Consider the following 16,667-nt stretch of genomic DNA (forward strand, 5'->3'; position numbering starts at 1 on the left):
ACGACCCTCTCCTCCACGACCCTCTCCTCCACGACCCTCTCCTCCACGACCCTCTCCTCCACGACCCTCTCCTCCACGACCCTCTCCTCCACGACCCTCTCCTCCACGACCCTCTCCTCCACGACACTCTCCTCCACGACACTCTCCTCCACGACCCTCTCCTCCACGACACTCTACTCCACGACCCTCTCCTCCACGACCCTCTCCTCCACGACCCTCTCCTCCACGACCCTCTCCTCCACGTCACTCTCCTCCACGTCACTCTACTCTACTCCATGACACACTAGGACAGTCTACTCCACGACACTCTCCTCCACGACACTCTCCTCCACGACACTCTCCTCCACGACACTCTCCTCCACGACACTCTCCTCCACGACACTCTACTCCACGACACTCTACTCCACGACACTCTACTCCACGACCCTCTCCTCCACGACCCTCTCCTCCACGACCCTCTCCTCCACGACCCTCTCCTCCACGACCCTCTCCTCCACGACCCTCTCCTCCACGACCCTCTCCTCCACGACCCTCTCCTCCACGACCCTCTCCTCCACGACCCTCTCCTCCACGACCCTCTCCTCCACGACACTCTCCTCCACGACACTCTCCTCCACGACACTCTCCTCCACGACACTCTCCTCCACGACACTCTCCTCCACGACACTCTCCTCCACGACACTCTCCTCCACGACACTCTCCTCCACGACACTCTCCTCCACGACACTCTACGACACGACACTCTACGACACGACACTCTACGACACGACACTCTACGACACGACACTCTACGACACGACACTCTACGACACGACACTCTACGACACGACACTCTACGACACGACACTCCACAACACTCTACGACACTCTACTCCACGACACTCCGTTCTGACACTGTACTCCACTACGTGCCACTCCAGAACACTCCACTCTACTACACTACAACACTCTACAATGCTCCACGCAACTCCCTTTACGCCACTCCATGCCACTGTACTCCACGACACATTACTCCACTCTGTGCCACTGCACTCTACGATACTTTATAACACACTACTCCACTGTATTGCATTTCATTCTACTTCACTATTTAACTCAATGCCACTCCACAACAATCTACTCCACTCTGTGCCACTCTGCTTTACAACACTCTTCTCCACTCTATGCAACGCCCTCTGCAGCACTCCACTCTGCGTCACTCCACTTGCTCACCTTGTCGCCACCGAACTGTAACACTCAACTACTCTCTACACCCTTCCACTCTGCGGCACAACTCCCTCCACAACACCACGTCACTGAACTCTACCCCTCTCCATGCCACTCTGAGCTACTCTGCTCCACTTTATAACACTCCATTTTTGACACTCCACGCCACTCTCCTTTCCGCCACTAACTTTTATCCAAAAACAGTGATCAGGAGGAGCACCCATCTAGTGTTTCCAAGTGGCTGGTGTTTGGCAATCTCTTTCTTCATGCCTGAAGAATTCTATGAATAATGGATTTAAACTTGAGGCTTCTGTATCTTATGAGAAAGAAGGGCAACGAAGCAGAACTTTTGGTGCATTCCGACTTCATTGTTCTATCTGCCACAGTTAATCCCGCAGAATGGAACCATCCCAACTGGCTGGGTCTGCTGCAGATGTTCGCTTGTTCTGTTGCAGATGTTCGCTTGTTCGGTCAACCTCGTCTTATCTCCAGTGTTTGCTTCTTTCAGGAACTCCATGAAGGCAGACGGTGTTTCAAGCAGCAACATCAGGCATAGGATCGGAAGCAAAGCAGCATCCGATGTGCGCCTATTGCTGGAAGAAAAAAGACAGGGTGTCAGCCAGCGAATCTCCAACAGCAGCAGCAGCAGCAGCAGCAACACGAGAACAGGTAAGGTGGCATCATTTGAGTACTTGCCATTTTGGAGACTTTTTTTAAATCCAGGTTACTTTCTTTCATTCACTTGCCATTTCTTAGATTTTAAATCAATAAAAGTAAAGACCTCTAGAAAACCAGCATACTCTCAAACATGCTCAAGGGATAGGTCTTTATGCTCCATAATTCTAGGGAAAACGTTTGTATTTTGTATCTCTATTTGCTCAGCTTGGTGCTGCCACAGGTGTGCCACATTGTTAGATTTAGCAGTAGCTGGTGCTTGCATACTGGGATGCCTTGCCCGATTAGGTGCAAGGCTGTATTTGCATGTTTGGCTCTCTAGACCGATGTGGTACAAGCCGTACGTATGTACATCTTTGACAGGGCCTATGGATTTCATGTGTCAGGTTTTCGAAGTAGTAGTAATGGGCGTGAGGTACTTACAGGATTGGTGAACTTGTCATTGCATCTAGGTTCAGCATCATTTGGGTATTGGCGTGTTGATGCACATGTGTGTTGCTGCCCAATCTGACCTTTACAACTCTTTGCACAGCTGCCCCCCTGTTGAAGTCAAGAATAAAGGTATACCACGATATTAAATATACATCGATATTAAATATACATCAGCCCCTGTCTGAGTATCGAAACACGGCGCTCAAATAAACCACGATCCTGTTGTCATGGTGAAAAGAGCATAGTGATTGGCTTAGGTGAGCCTGCGAGAGTGGGTACTGCCGGGATGCAGGAGAATAGCGAGGACACTGGCGACGACAAGGTAAGTCTTCTTTTTTTTTTCTAAAGCTCCCCCTCACCACCGTTTCCACCCAGCTACCACTGGTGGGGTGGGAAGGTATTAGGAATGAGGCAAGAAATTAGATTAGGAACAGGTGTGCTTTAGATGCAGGTACATTTATATACAAATGATGCTTTTAGTATTATGTCACTCAAGGTCAATAACATCTATCGACCAATAGTAATATTGTATCCGCTACATCGACCTAACTTGGGACAGCCCATCTTGTACAGCCCATCGCTTGTACTTTGACACAACCCTTTGTTCAAAATGGCGGGGTGCTAAAAAAGAAAGGCAATAAATCACCGCCTGTGCCTTCAGATGCCCACGAGGCCCCTGCAAGATAAGACTCCCTCACAGCAACTCAGGAACTGGGCTAGCTTGAAAACGAAACTACCCTCCCTGCTCACAAAGCCACAATAATAAAAAGAGGACTACTGTCTCTTCTCCTCATATGGGGCGGCCATCTTTGCCTAGTCTCTCTCTCGGGTGGATATCCGGGGTTTACACTCATGTGTTTACACCATTTTCTGGATAGAATGTCTACCTTCTTATATGGCAATACTATATCTCTAGTTGTATTATGTTCACTAGTAACTCCGTCATGACTTCGAACAAAGTAGTTGTAAAGGGACAGCTGAAATTCCAGGAGCCTAGTCCCGACAGGTCGACGATTTCGAAGGGCTGGAAGAGGTCCCCCACTACTCGGTGGAGGAGGGCCCTGGACATTCCAGGAGCCTAGTCCCGACAGCTCGACGACTTCGGAGGGCTTGAAGTGGTCCCCCGCTACACGGCGGAGGAGGGCACTGGACATCGAATGCTGTCTTATTTAAAGCGCTTTGATAACCTATTCGGTTCAAGTTATTGAAATGTGCAACGTAACTGATTCTATGTAAACTGCTGTGTTAACATGTAACGAAACTTGTGCTATGTAAAGCGCTCTGATAACCTTATCGGTTCAAGTTCGCGCTATAGAAAACTCTAAAAATAAAATAAAAAATAAACTAGTTTTTTCGGGCATGCAATCTTGTACACTCTTTTAAAACATTCTCCATCTACAGGCTAGAATGGTCTATAGTTTGATAGATTTGTCAAATGAAAACCACCGCTGAACTTGACCCAGTAACAGGAGTATTTCAGTAAATGCCCATGCCTCACACCCTTGCTGTAGTAGGTCAGGTCTTGTAGAGAGAAGCCGTCTGCTTTGGTATGTGTTAGACACAATGTGATTAAACTGAGCAATGAACAGTGACGTGTTGATGTGTTACACTCTTAAGGCCTCTGCTGTGAGTAGCAAGCCCAGCGGTACAGCATGGCATTTCATGCTTGTGAAAGAGCCCTTCCACATAGCATTAAAATGAAGCCACCTTTTATCCTCTGAGGTAGTGAATATGGAAGAAGTGGTGTATCTTAAGCAGAATAGAGGGAAGTGTGCTTAGCATAGCCTGCAGCAGGAGGGCTTCATACTTTGAGGCAGTGCTAGATTGCCCTCCAGTTCAGCACATGCTAGGAGTTTGCATATTCTTTTGGGTGGCAAACTGGGCTTCTGAATGGAGGATTCATTTCAGGGTTTTCATAGCTTTTGATATTTGGCACCAGAGTGGCCTGTATATTTTTAAGGAACTCAAACAAAAGGTACTAGCTACGGGTTGGTGCCTGGCTGGCTCTATACGTCTAGCACTCTGCAGCTGACAACTACATGGTGCTGTGCCATTTCAGGGTGGTATGTATCCCCATTTATCATCAATTTTGAGCCCTGGCATAGGATCAGATAGGGAATTTCTCAAGTGTATACCAAGTAAGCATTTCATGACAATGTGTTCTTTGAATTTGAGTCTTCCCATCTGTTCTTGCTTAGTGGTTCTCATTTTGCAAACTTGGTGTGCCGCATAGTCGGTAGCATCATAGCCTCTTTGGCTTGTATAAAACGCCTGGGTCTATCTCATTGTGTGTTGTGTATATCCTTGCAAAAATCCTCAGTCCTCTGATTCCTGAGCAAGCTCTCACCCAAGCTTTAATCCCATATGAAGGCAATCTCTGCCCACAGTATAATTGCTCAAATATCAGTCATGCCTTGTAGAACACCACGCATGTACATACTCATGAAGAACCTAGTTACTTCTGCACATCACAGGTGGTGCTAAAAGTCCAAGCCTCTGGCTGCCTCTTCATCCAGCCTGCTTCCTTTCTGGCAAATGATCATTATAGGTGGTACATTCACTAACTATAGTTTCATTTTCACAATTTATTGTACATTCAGCACGTAGACTTAATTCAGCATATTGATTGATATTTGCTTTAACAGATTTAAAAAAAATATACTTGCCTTTAAATATAGTAGCATTTAGGTGGATGTGATAATCGACCTTAAAAAATGTGACACTTCAAGAAATACATAAAAACATATATAGTCACATTAAATATTATATAGAGAAGGCATAAAAACAAATCAAAATTTACGTACGAATTTGATGTAGAAATCATTCAGTCATTTTTAAAAGCCTTCAATCAATAGCTGTAGTCCCATAGGTGCACGGTTATAGTGCCCAGGTTTAGTGAAGGTGTCCGTTGTAATAACTGCTGTAGGGAACCTTAAAGTCCACGTAGCTCCCAATTGTTCCCTGGCTCTCCATTCTGTGGTACATTAATACAATGCGATGGTCTTTGTGGCCTAAATTGTCGATTTAAAGTTAGAAAAGTCTTGGAGGTAAGGGAATTTATATGAGTTCACCTTATATCCATATATATTATTGAAAACAACATTTGGGAAAAATGAGAAGACATACCAGTTAGAGCTTCTTTTAGTGCTGTAGGGAAAGAAGTGGAAAGATTGTTGGTAGGGGGACAGTCACATACTCCCGTCACCGTGTGCAGATTACCCTCGCGATCTCTCATGAACTTTAGTGGGTACATTTTTTTAAGTTGCTTGAAAGGTTAATATGGAGAGAACATGAATGTGCTGAAAAAATAAGGTTATGCTTATTGCGTTCATGAATTCTAATGAAGTCCTGCCAATCCTCGCCTGCTGTGGTCAGTCAATTCTGCAGAGCGCAGACGCCATCCTTCAGAGTCATCCCGTCATCTGCAACAGCTGGCAGGTTTCTGGAAATCATAGTCTATGCACGCAGCTGTTGGTCTAAGTCGTATTCTGTATAGATCCTGAGGTTCTGCCCAATGTAGGCGCCATATCCATGCGCTTAGAAATGGAGTTGGCTTGAAGTGTAACCCTCCACTTAAGTGTGGGATTAAAAAAAAAAAGAAAACAATCTTGTGGCCTGTGTTTTTTCTGCCGGCTGGCTCAACTACATGTGGTGTGGGATGTGAGCGACGTTTTGAGAACTAATGTGCTTTTCGGCGTTATGCATTTATTCATTTCCACAGGTGTGATTCTGGGAAAGTTTGTGATATTCAGATTTTAGGCAATTGTGAATGATGCCTGTGCTTGGCTTCCTAAACAGTTTGGTTGGGAGGTGTATGAATTCTTAACAATTTATTGAAAAATGCTATTAATCTCAGACAATTCATTGAGACAATTTGCCACCGTACATCATTTCTTAAACACCAAGATGTAAGAACCGGACTTTTTACCTCTACTGAATTGTATGTGCTTCAGAATACTCCAGCTGGGCTTTGGATTGTCATTGTTCCACATAGTGTTGTACCTTTGGGGTGTTCATTATTTTGCTTCTGATACGGAATTTGCGCTGGATGATACTTTTCTTAAATTCTTGTGATGTTTTCTCAACATGTGCTTTTCTCTCGTATGCAGGTACAGAGTAATATGTAAACAATGTTCTTAGTGTTACAATGAGTGAACCCTTAGTTTTGTAAATGATTTCCATACGCTCAATGGTCATATTGCAAACAGAGCAGCTCCCACATTTATGGTGTCCAACCCCTTGTCAGAGGTCAGGCACATTTAGCTAGTTGTACTATGGATTCCGTCTGGATCAGATGGGGTTGGTCTTGTGTTGAGGTACCATTCACATATCTCTTAGGTTGCTTCCTGTGGGATGTTGGTGTACACACTTTCCATTCCCATACTGACTAGGATTTCTACAGGGGCATCATATTTTAAATCTTTAGTCTGATTAATGATGATGTATCCTTGAAATGAGATCGAGCCTCTGAGATAAGAGGTTGTAGAAAAATAGCCACATATTCTGTTTAGGATTCTAAAATGAAGTCTACCTCTGATACTGTTGGTCTTCTTGTTGCGTTTAATGTGACTTTTTGGATTTGAGGGAGCACATGTACAGATTAGGCATTCTTGCACTCCAGTGTTATAGATATGTCAAATCCTTTTTTATTAACCAACTCTCGTCTTTGTTTTGTACCAAGATATTCTAGATTTTCCTTGTTGGTTCAAACTACTCGTATTTGAGTCTATCTTGAATCGCAGTTGCTCCCATCTTATTCACTGGTTTCTTGGTGATATCATTTGATTTCTTTAAACATCTCAGGGCAGCTAATTCCTGTTTTGATGGATAGAGTTTAGTGTATTTATTCTTGTTTTTGATTTTATCCATGTCCTTCAACAAGTTTTTCTCCAATGTAAGGATTTTCATTGGCTTCTTTTGTGCCCGGGGGTAAAAGGTTGATGGCCTGTGGAGATTCATGTGGTCCTGGCTCTTTTAGTGTCTCTTATATCCCAAATTAAGCATATGGTAACTTTCCCCAAAAATGAATGCGCTCCATTCTTACTTGGGTGACGTCAGCACATTTTGCTGATACAAACAACAATCCTTTTTCAGGTGCACTTTTCTCGTAGCAATCCACGGTTCTCTCTGAAGTGTTGTGCATTGGGGCTATATCTCTATCCTTCATCCATCACTCTCTACTGATTTCTTATGTTTTACAGTGTGAATCTTTCTGGATTCACATGATATGCATGATTCCGCCTACTGGTGGTTGGGTCCGGAACACTCCTCTTGTATATTATTCTTTCTCTTTCTTCTTTTTTTGTTTATTGGGCATGGACTGTCCCCAGGATAATTATCAGGTGTGCAACCTTTGTCTACCAAGAGACCACAGCACCAACAACTGAGAGGCCTGTACAGAATTCAAACCGAAGACCTTGAGAGAAAGGGAGAAACAAAGGCATGCACACGAGGCCATGCAGGGGCAGAAGGGAACTCCATCGCTGAGAGACCTGGGATTGTTGAGAGAGGAATGGGACAACTGCGCCGAAGGAGCCGAGGAAGAGGGCTCAAATGTCAAAAAAGAGGTCATTTACATCAAGCAAGAACACCGCAAGCACAAAGATAAGTTACCGCAGGTAACGTCAAAGAAGCACGAGTATGGGTGAGTCTTAACCTCATGCGCGCTAGCGGAATTCCTCTCTCATGCTGTGATTTTGTAAATCGCATGTTACGTGACGAGCTGGGCTCGTCATCAGCGTGCGAGGAGGCTACGCCATGACGAGCCCAGCTCGTCCTCAGCGTGGAAGGGGTTAAAGAACAGGCACTAGAACCCCATAAGCTGCCTTAGTGTTGAAGATCTCGCAGACTGAAGGCATTCAGAAGTCAAACGAGTGCTTCAGGTCCCACAGCAAGGACACCACACGGGGTCGTGACGCTGACAAAGACGTCTGCGTCAAAGGACGACCGTAGTCAAGAAAAAACTAACAAGCATTGCTAAAAGCAACGCTTTAGGTCGAGACCTATAAAACGGTAAACTGAAACACCCTCACTAGAGGCCTTGATGTCGTAAAAGAGATCGACACCAACACATGAGACCAATGAGCATGCAATCGATCGAGGGAAAAGGTGCCTCGAAGCTGATATTGCGACGATCCTTCAGAAAAAGGATGTTGACGCCTCTCTGACTTCAGAATTCCAATGAAAGTTCGGCGGAGCACATACAGGAGGACAGAGACTAGGGGGAACTAGAACTACCAGTGACCTCCGAGCTACAGTACGAAGATGATCAGGATGTCTTATTTGAGGTAGAGAACCTAGTGTTCCAGGGCCTGTTTCAAGATGCTGAAGGGTCAGAACGCTTTAAGACACAATGGCAGGACATAGACGCCGAAAGAATATGAAGAGACTCCCTGCTGCAATGCTCAGCTGTGGCTTTGGGATAACGTTCTAGGCGCAGGCTTGCATCTCATGAGTTATCCATGTAGCATTACAGTTCAATAGCACCAGCACTTGCTCATCAGGGTATTATTGTCCACGTATGATGCGTGCGACTAATTAATGCTGATTGAACAATGACAGCTGATATAACTATTAGCGCTAAAATGTGCTTAAACTGCAAGTGACTACAGCAGCGACACGCGAGAGGTGACCAGTGCTTGTTGGTACACTCATCTGGTGACACTGATCTCAGGTGGGGGCTGCCTGGCAGCAGTTTCAAAGGGCACCTCAAATAATAAAATATCAAAATTAAAATGTGGATGCCATCAGACAGTGATTTTGACAAAGTGAAGTGTCGCTTCTTAGAGGGCATGAAGGTAGTTGTCAAGTGGCTGTGTGATCATTTCTTACATCTGAACCCAGGGAAAACAGATTATATTGTTTGGGAAAACAAAACCCTGTGGATTTCAGACGGACGGGCACCAGATCTAGTCAAGTGTCCAGTGAGAAGGAACTACCAGTCCCCGTTTGTCCGACAATCTAGATGGGGTGGAAGATCTTTCTTCTATCTGGCTCCTACCCTTTGGAATAACATGCCATTTCATGTCAGAACCTTTCCTCACTATAATAAATGTAGGAAATAACTAAAAACTGTTCTGTTTTTAACCCTGTTTTAACCTCTTGTACTGACTGTGCGCCAAAAACCCCTGAGGGGGTGATTTGTGTGCTTTATCAAATAACAATAATAATAATTAACGAGAATCGTCCTGAGGCCCTCTGATAAAGGCTGTCCTTACTGGGGCGTACGTGGGGCGCTCGGAAGATGGCTCGTGCACTTATGCAGAGTAGTCCCTTGTCTCCCGCCCATCTCTTGACATACAGGCGCAGATGCTCTTAACTCGGGCCCACAACACACAGTAGCAGCTGCAATGCTAAAAAAAAAAACGTGCAGCTATTTTCCTCTTACGTCATATAATAAAAGATATTGTTTGAGGTATGTGAGCTGTAGATCACATGCTTTGCATAAGATCGCCATATAGTGTTGGGTCTGGATGTTTGCAATTTGTTTTTCTGGAAGAGGTTTTCCCTAGTCACAAGGTAGGGGACTCCTCCCCTAGGTGACAGTGCACATGGTCATCGACTCCAACTTCAGATTGTTTTCCTCAGAGGGTGAGAGAATGGGGTAGTAGTAAAGAATGGAGATGTCCATGCGTTAGTATGTTTAGTAAAATAGAGAACTACAGAAGTTACAGGTACCCGGGGAGGTGAGTGGGCGCCTGAGATTCTACAGCTCTACATGCCAAAAGCAGATGCATACTGGGTAAGTAGCATTTTCCGTTCGAGGCATGCGAGCTGTAGATCACATGCTTTGCAAAGACTATACAGCAGTCTCCCCGAAGCAGTGGTTATCCTTTAAATGTTGGAGTTGTCTGAAATAACGTTTTAAGTACTGCTAGACCCACATTAGCTTTTTGTCTTGCTCACACATCTACACAATAGTGTTTGGTGAATGTGTGTGGTGTAGACCATGTTGCAGCTTTGCAGATATCAGTAATAGGGATATTCCCTAAGCAAGCCATTGTAGCCCCTAACTTGCGAGAATGGAATGTGCTCTAGGGGGTACTATGAGAGTCTTTTTGGCTTTTTCATAACAAATCTGAATATACGTGACCTAGCAATTCCTGATTTGGAGATAGGATTGCCTTTGTGAGGTGGTGCAAAAGCTACAAAGAGTTGTTTGGTTTTATGAAATGATTTTGTTCTTTCAGTGTAATACAAAAGAGCTCTTCTGACATCCAAGGTATGTAAAGCTTGTTCTGCAACAGAGTGAGGTTGAAGGAAGAGTACAGGTAATTCAACTGACTGATTGATGTGAAATGCAGATACAACCCCAGGTTACGAAGAACCACTTTATCTTTATGGAGCTGGAAGAAGGGTTCTTCAATGGTTAGTGCTTGTAGTTCACCCACTCTCCTCAATGAAGTTATTCCAATGAGGAAAGCTGTTTTCCAAGTAAGTAACTGTAGTACACATTTGTGTATGGGTTCAAATGGCAGATCCATTAGCCTTGTGAGGACTATGTTAAGATTCCATACTGGGACAGGTGGAAGTCTTGGTGGTATTACCCTTTTTAGCCTTTCCGGAAATGCGTTCATGACAGACACTCGAAATAGCGATAAATGTTGCCTATTTTGAGGGTAAGATTCTATGGCAGCAAGAAGCAGTCTGATGGGTATATAGGCCAATGCTGACTGCTGCAAATGGAATAGGTAGCACAGTATGTTCTGTATGGAAGCATCAAGAGGGTTGATGTGATTGTTATTGCAATAGATAACAAAACGCTTCCATTTGGCTGCGTAGCCGGTCCTTGTGGTAGACTTTCTGGCCTCTCGCATAATGATCATACAGTCTGGTGGAAGGTTGAGATAACCAAACTCTATGACTTCAGGAGCCAGATGGCAAGGTTCAGCTGTTTGGGATCTGGGTGTTTGATTTCTCCATGGCTCTGTGTGAGGAGAGAGCCAACATATGCTTTGCACTGCTCAAACATTATAGATATTTTCTGATGAGTTTGCAATACCGATGTCGTGAAAGTTGTTAAACAGGTCCTCCTTGAGACACCTCTTGCCATGAAACGATGCTGCAGGTAAAATGCCATGTATAGTCCTACATATAACCACTGGGTAGTTGTATATAGCATTGGGTGCCTGTGAATCCCTTCTCAGCTCTTCATCCTCCTTACCTCAGTTATTTAAATTAATGAGGCTCACATTTTTTGGTGACATTGCACATTTGCGAGCCTACTGGAGTCTCTGATGTGAACCATTTTTAAGGAGTAATGCAGATTTTCATGGAGAAAGATCCAGCAGAAGTCTTGGGGTAGGAGAACATTTGACTTCTCAAGAGAGAAAACTTGGCACTTTGGCACTAATTAACTACATGGAGCCGGGCTCCTTAAAAAGCTAAATGCCAACTCCTTTCATCAGCCAACGGAGTTCTGCCGCTCGCTGACTCGGCGGAATCTCAGAGTTTTTAGGTAACTCAGGAGATTAAAACTCTGCCAGTTCCACCCACCCCTACTAGGAACTTGTAGGTCAGTGACGCCCAGGGCCAAAAAGAAATACAAGCACTCCTCGAAGGACCCTGCAAACATTAGGGGGAACTTGTAAGCGGTTTCCATCATCGCTGCCACAGCCAGGAAAAGTGCAAGAGTGCCAACTACCTCCGGATCGCCTCCAGATAAGAAGAGCAAGGAGATTAGTATCCCTCGCAGAAAAATTGAATAGCACCATCACCGGCTTAAAATCGGCACTAGACGCTGCAGTATACAAATGATGGCCGTAACAGCCTTAAGATGGCATATCTGGCTGCGGGTGTCTGGATTCAAAAATGAATTCAGAGTCCAATAGCATTACCACCTATTTCTACGGGAGCCCTATTTGGGAGCACAGTGGATGATACCCTGCAGCAGCTAAAGAAAGATAATGATCTGGCAAAATCGATGGGAGCTCTACAGTTCGGGGGCAGCAAAGATGAGGAAGTACACCTGCTAGAAGACCGGTGGGAAGAGGGGGCTTTCAAAGTGCTACTACACGTCAGGTCTTACAAAGTGCAAGCCAGTTGTAGACACAGAACAACAGTGGCAGTACCACGCACCACAGAGGCAACACGTACGCAAGCAGGCGAGAGGCAGAGCACGTCCCCTAAGAGAGGCATGTTGCATCAGCAACCAAGTGACTTAGAAGACCTAAAACACCGACCACATATAACACATGTGGAGGGGAGGATAGGATCCTTCTTCCAGGAGTGCAGGAATGTCACTTCACACTAGTGGATACTCAACATCAACCAACATAGCTATTGCATAGATTTGGTCAAACACCCACCAGGACTAGGACCAAAGAAAAACACGCATACAAGAGAAGACCTGTCTCTTACAAGAGGTGAAAAAATTGTGGCAGAAAAGGGCAATAGCGAGAGTACCCAGGAAGGAGATCAACCAGGGAAACTACTTAACATACTTTCTTATACCAAAAACAGGCCAGTCATTATGCCCCATGCTAGACCTCAGTTTCTTAAACAAGTTCATAAAGAATCAGAAGTTAACAATTACCCCGATGCAGGAGGTCATTCCACAGCTTTAAAAAGGGGACTCTATGGCGACCATAGACCTACAGGATTCATATTTACACATCCCAATTAACCACAAGCACAAACAATTTGTTTGCTTCATTATAGACACAACACACTACCAATTAAGAGTGCTGCCATTCAGAATGAAATCTGCATGCAGAGTGTTTGCGAAATGCTTAGCAGCAGTTGCGACACACCTGAGAAGGCAAGGAATACATGTGTACTCTTACCTAGATGACTGACTGGTAATGGTGACCTCACTACACAAGTGCAGGAACAGCATAAACACTGTGATGACAACACTGCACAGACTGTGGTTTTCCATAAACGTGGAAAAATAGTCACCCACACCAGAAAAAGAGGCTCTTCCTAGGAGCATGAACCTACACAGCTGCGGTGTAACTATACCCTTATGAGAAGAGAATACTGTTGATAACACAAGAAACTCACCAATATTAGAAGGATCAGTCTCTGACAGTGAGGAGTTAAGGGAAGAGGCTGAGAATGATGCCTTTCTGAAAACCTCTATTACTATATGCAAGGTTACATATGAGACCGATTCAGGAATGGGTCCGGTGGTCACCAATTACGGGAAGTTGAGAAGATCTAGTGGTTGTCACGCAAAGAGTGCAGGAGAAAATAGAGTGGTGGAACAAGACTAGTACAACAACTGGAAGACCTTTCATATCGCCATCACCAACAGTGACCAATACGAGAGACGCCTTGCATATAGGAAGGGGAGCTCATAAGGAGGAGCTCAAGATCCGAGGGGTCTGGAGACTAGACGAGTCAGTACAACACATAAACGTTCTGGAGCTAAAAACAGTGTTTCTAGCCTTAAAAGCCTTCCAGCTGTGGAGAAGATCAATAAAATTCAAACAGACAACACAACAATGATGTTCTACCTCAACAAACAAGGAGGAATAACATTCTTTGCCCTTCAGAGTCTAGCACAAGAGATCTGTAGATGTAGATGGGCCATCCAGAAACAAATTAACATCACAACAGTACATCTACCAGGAAAAGACAGTGTAAAGGTGGGCAAGATGAGCAGACAGTCATCCACCTCACACAGGTGGAAACTGAATCAGGTAGTGATCTAAAAGGTGTTCAGAAGATGGGGACACCAGAAATAGAGCTTTTTGCATGCCAGAAAGCACAAAATACCAATCCTTAGCGGCCAGACATCCACACTGACACACTCTGGGGAATGCACTGTCGACGGACTGATGAGGTAGATTTGCGCCTGCTTTTCCCTGATCCCACAGTTACCATTAGTAATCAACAAATGCAGACAGTCGCAGATGACTTTAATACTCATCGCTCCAAAATGGACGAGACATACCTGGTTCTCAAACCTCGTATCGATTGCACACAACAAGGTGCAGAGACTACCAGTGTTGCATGATCTGCTGTCCATGCAAAGGTGGAGGATTCACCACCGAGCAACAAGAACACGGAGTCTAACAGCATGGCTCCAAAAGGTACAGAGTTCAGACACCTAGAACTTCCAGAAAAGATATGGCAGTCCCTAGAGAAGCAAGAAGGCCGACAACAAGAAAATGCTACACAGCCAAGTGGGAGAGAAACACAAGGTGGTGCTGTAGATCGGCCTCTCTCAGGACAGGACTAGAGACACTACTGTTTTTGGATACCTCACAAACCTGCTAGATAGCAAGCTGACTTATGTACATTACAGGTGTATTCGGCAGCAGTAGTGGCCTACACAAGGGGATACATAGAAAGAAGCTTCTTCACTACACCAGTAAACAAAATATTTCTGGTTGGGGCCAAAAGAATAGTCCCACCAAGGAGTGCCCCAACACCTACATGGAACCTAAATGTAGTGCAGACCCGACTGATAAGAGCCCTTTGAGCCACTCCACAAGACCACCGTAAAATGTTCACACTTAAAACAGCCTTTCTAATAGCAATGACATCTCCCCGTAGTTATTAGAGTTGCAAGCACTCCCCATTCATGCACATTCACAAAGTCGGGATAGTCATGAGGACCAACCCACGTTTCCTACCAAAGGTCGTGACCCGTTTCACATCCACCAGTCAATCCAAATACTGAGTTTCATACTCTGACAGTAAGAAGAATCCTGAATCTACTGGCAGTGATGGTCTTTTGTATTGCGTTAGTGCAGAACGCTAGCGTACAGTTGGGTCCACTTGAAGATTGTCTGTCTAAACATTCACAACTGACTGAAGATTAGGAGTTGTCACAAGCGACTGGGGATTGGGAGGATCTGTCATTGGTGAACCCAGTTTTCAGCACAAGCTACACTTGGGGAAACCCAAAGAACTTATTACTAGATATGTTGTTTTTTTACCATTACTTCAAGTATCAATCAGTGCACGTCTTCCTACTGGTTGAGGAGTCCACTTGCTAGACTTTGATTCAAGGGTAAGTGGTACACGCAACATCATCTTATTTTAGAGCTTACGGCTATTGAACCAGCCCTTCAGGCTTTCTGTTTCACATTCACTGCAAAGTGGTTTTCATTCTCACGAAAGCCTGATGACTAAGTATACCATACATAGTGGGGAAATGCACTCTCCTCCTATATTACGATTTGAACGAAAACATTTGCATTGGGTCAAGCGCCATCAGATTTCCTTGCTGGTGGACAGCCCCAAGGGGTGGACAACAACTTTGCATATATCTTCAGCCTTAACTTCATGTCCAGGTACCCTGTTCAATTTAGAATCAATATGTTATTTACTTGTACCGGTAAAACGATGATACACTATTGAAAACATGATTCCATATTGGTCGGCTGATTTAGTGGATGTGGTCATATGGCATATGGCAGATGAATCGAGCAGTGAGCAAGTGACCCATTAGCACTGCCTACAGAGCTGTAGCATCTTAAAAGGAGACAAATTGAAAACTAAAGGACAGGACAATCCTTCTCAACACTGAAGCACACTCATTTTCAGGTAGGTGTGAACATGTGATCAGAAACTTCCATCATTTACCAGGCAAGACAGCAAGTGATTTATGTGGACTGTACTGTTTTTCCATGCAGTACTCTGTTATTGATGGAAGCAGAACTTAAGTGACAGAAAGACCAATGGCAGAAGAAGGATGACCCAAAGGCCATCTATGTATTTCATTGGATATATATTGATAAATGTGATGGATGCATCATTTAATGATTGTTATATTGCAAGATCAAGGCAGACGACTAAGCCTGTCAAGGTAACTGAAGAGTTTCTAGCAAGAATTATTACACTGGAAATCTTCGACCACTAGGTTTTGTCAGAGAGCGTCACCAACATCCTTCCATGCAAAGGTATTCTGTAATATTTCATGTAGCAAAATATCTATCTGTACGTGTTAATATAGTCATAACAATCCACCCTTAACTGCCTCTAAACATTAGCATATGCTTTTCACATTCAATATGTCAGGCCTACTGCCTTTCTCATAACGTTTCATACTAAACAAGCTAATAACTTTAATCAATGTCACCATAACCAACTCAGACCTATTGTGTTGTTCTTAAGCTATCCCACAAGGCAACCAGCAGATATACAGTAATAACATTAGAAATATGTGCAAAATTACAGTTGTCAAAACAATATAAAATCTCTGGTAATAGAGCCTATTAAGGTTTACCATTGTGCAAACCTTCTAACACTACTTTGTTTGGGTGGGTCAACAAAACCCTTGCTTGCTTCGGTAATCTGCGAGATTCAGTGTAACAAAAAGGCTTACTGTTTTGAGCACAAGCTTTCAACCAGGAAGTTATCAGGCACACAGTCATAAAATTAGAAAGGTGTGCAAAATT

At 44.3% G+C, this 16,667-nt stretch overlaps 1 protein-coding gene across 1 annotated transcript in view; it reads left to right on the forward strand.

The window, feature by feature from the left end:
* NCBP3 (nuclear cap binding subunit 3) overlaps positions 1-16,667 on the forward strand; it is a 354,604-nt gene that overhangs the window by 287,527 nt on the left and 50,410 nt on the right. The window contains exon 11 of the mRNA XM_086954548.1: positions 1,715-1,875. Coding sequence (XP_086810674.1) covers positions 1,715-1,875 — 161 coding nt within the window. The remainder of the gene's footprint in view (positions 1-1,714; positions 1,876-16,667) is intronic.

The sequence above is a fragment of the Lissotriton vulgaris genome, chromosome 2_1 (genome assembly GCF_964263255.1).
Source record: "Lissotriton vulgaris chromosome 2_1, aLisVul1.2, whole genome shotgun sequence".
Classification (NCBI taxonomy): domain Eukaryota; kingdom Metazoa; phylum Chordata; class Amphibia; order Caudata; family Salamandridae; genus Lissotriton; species Lissotriton vulgaris.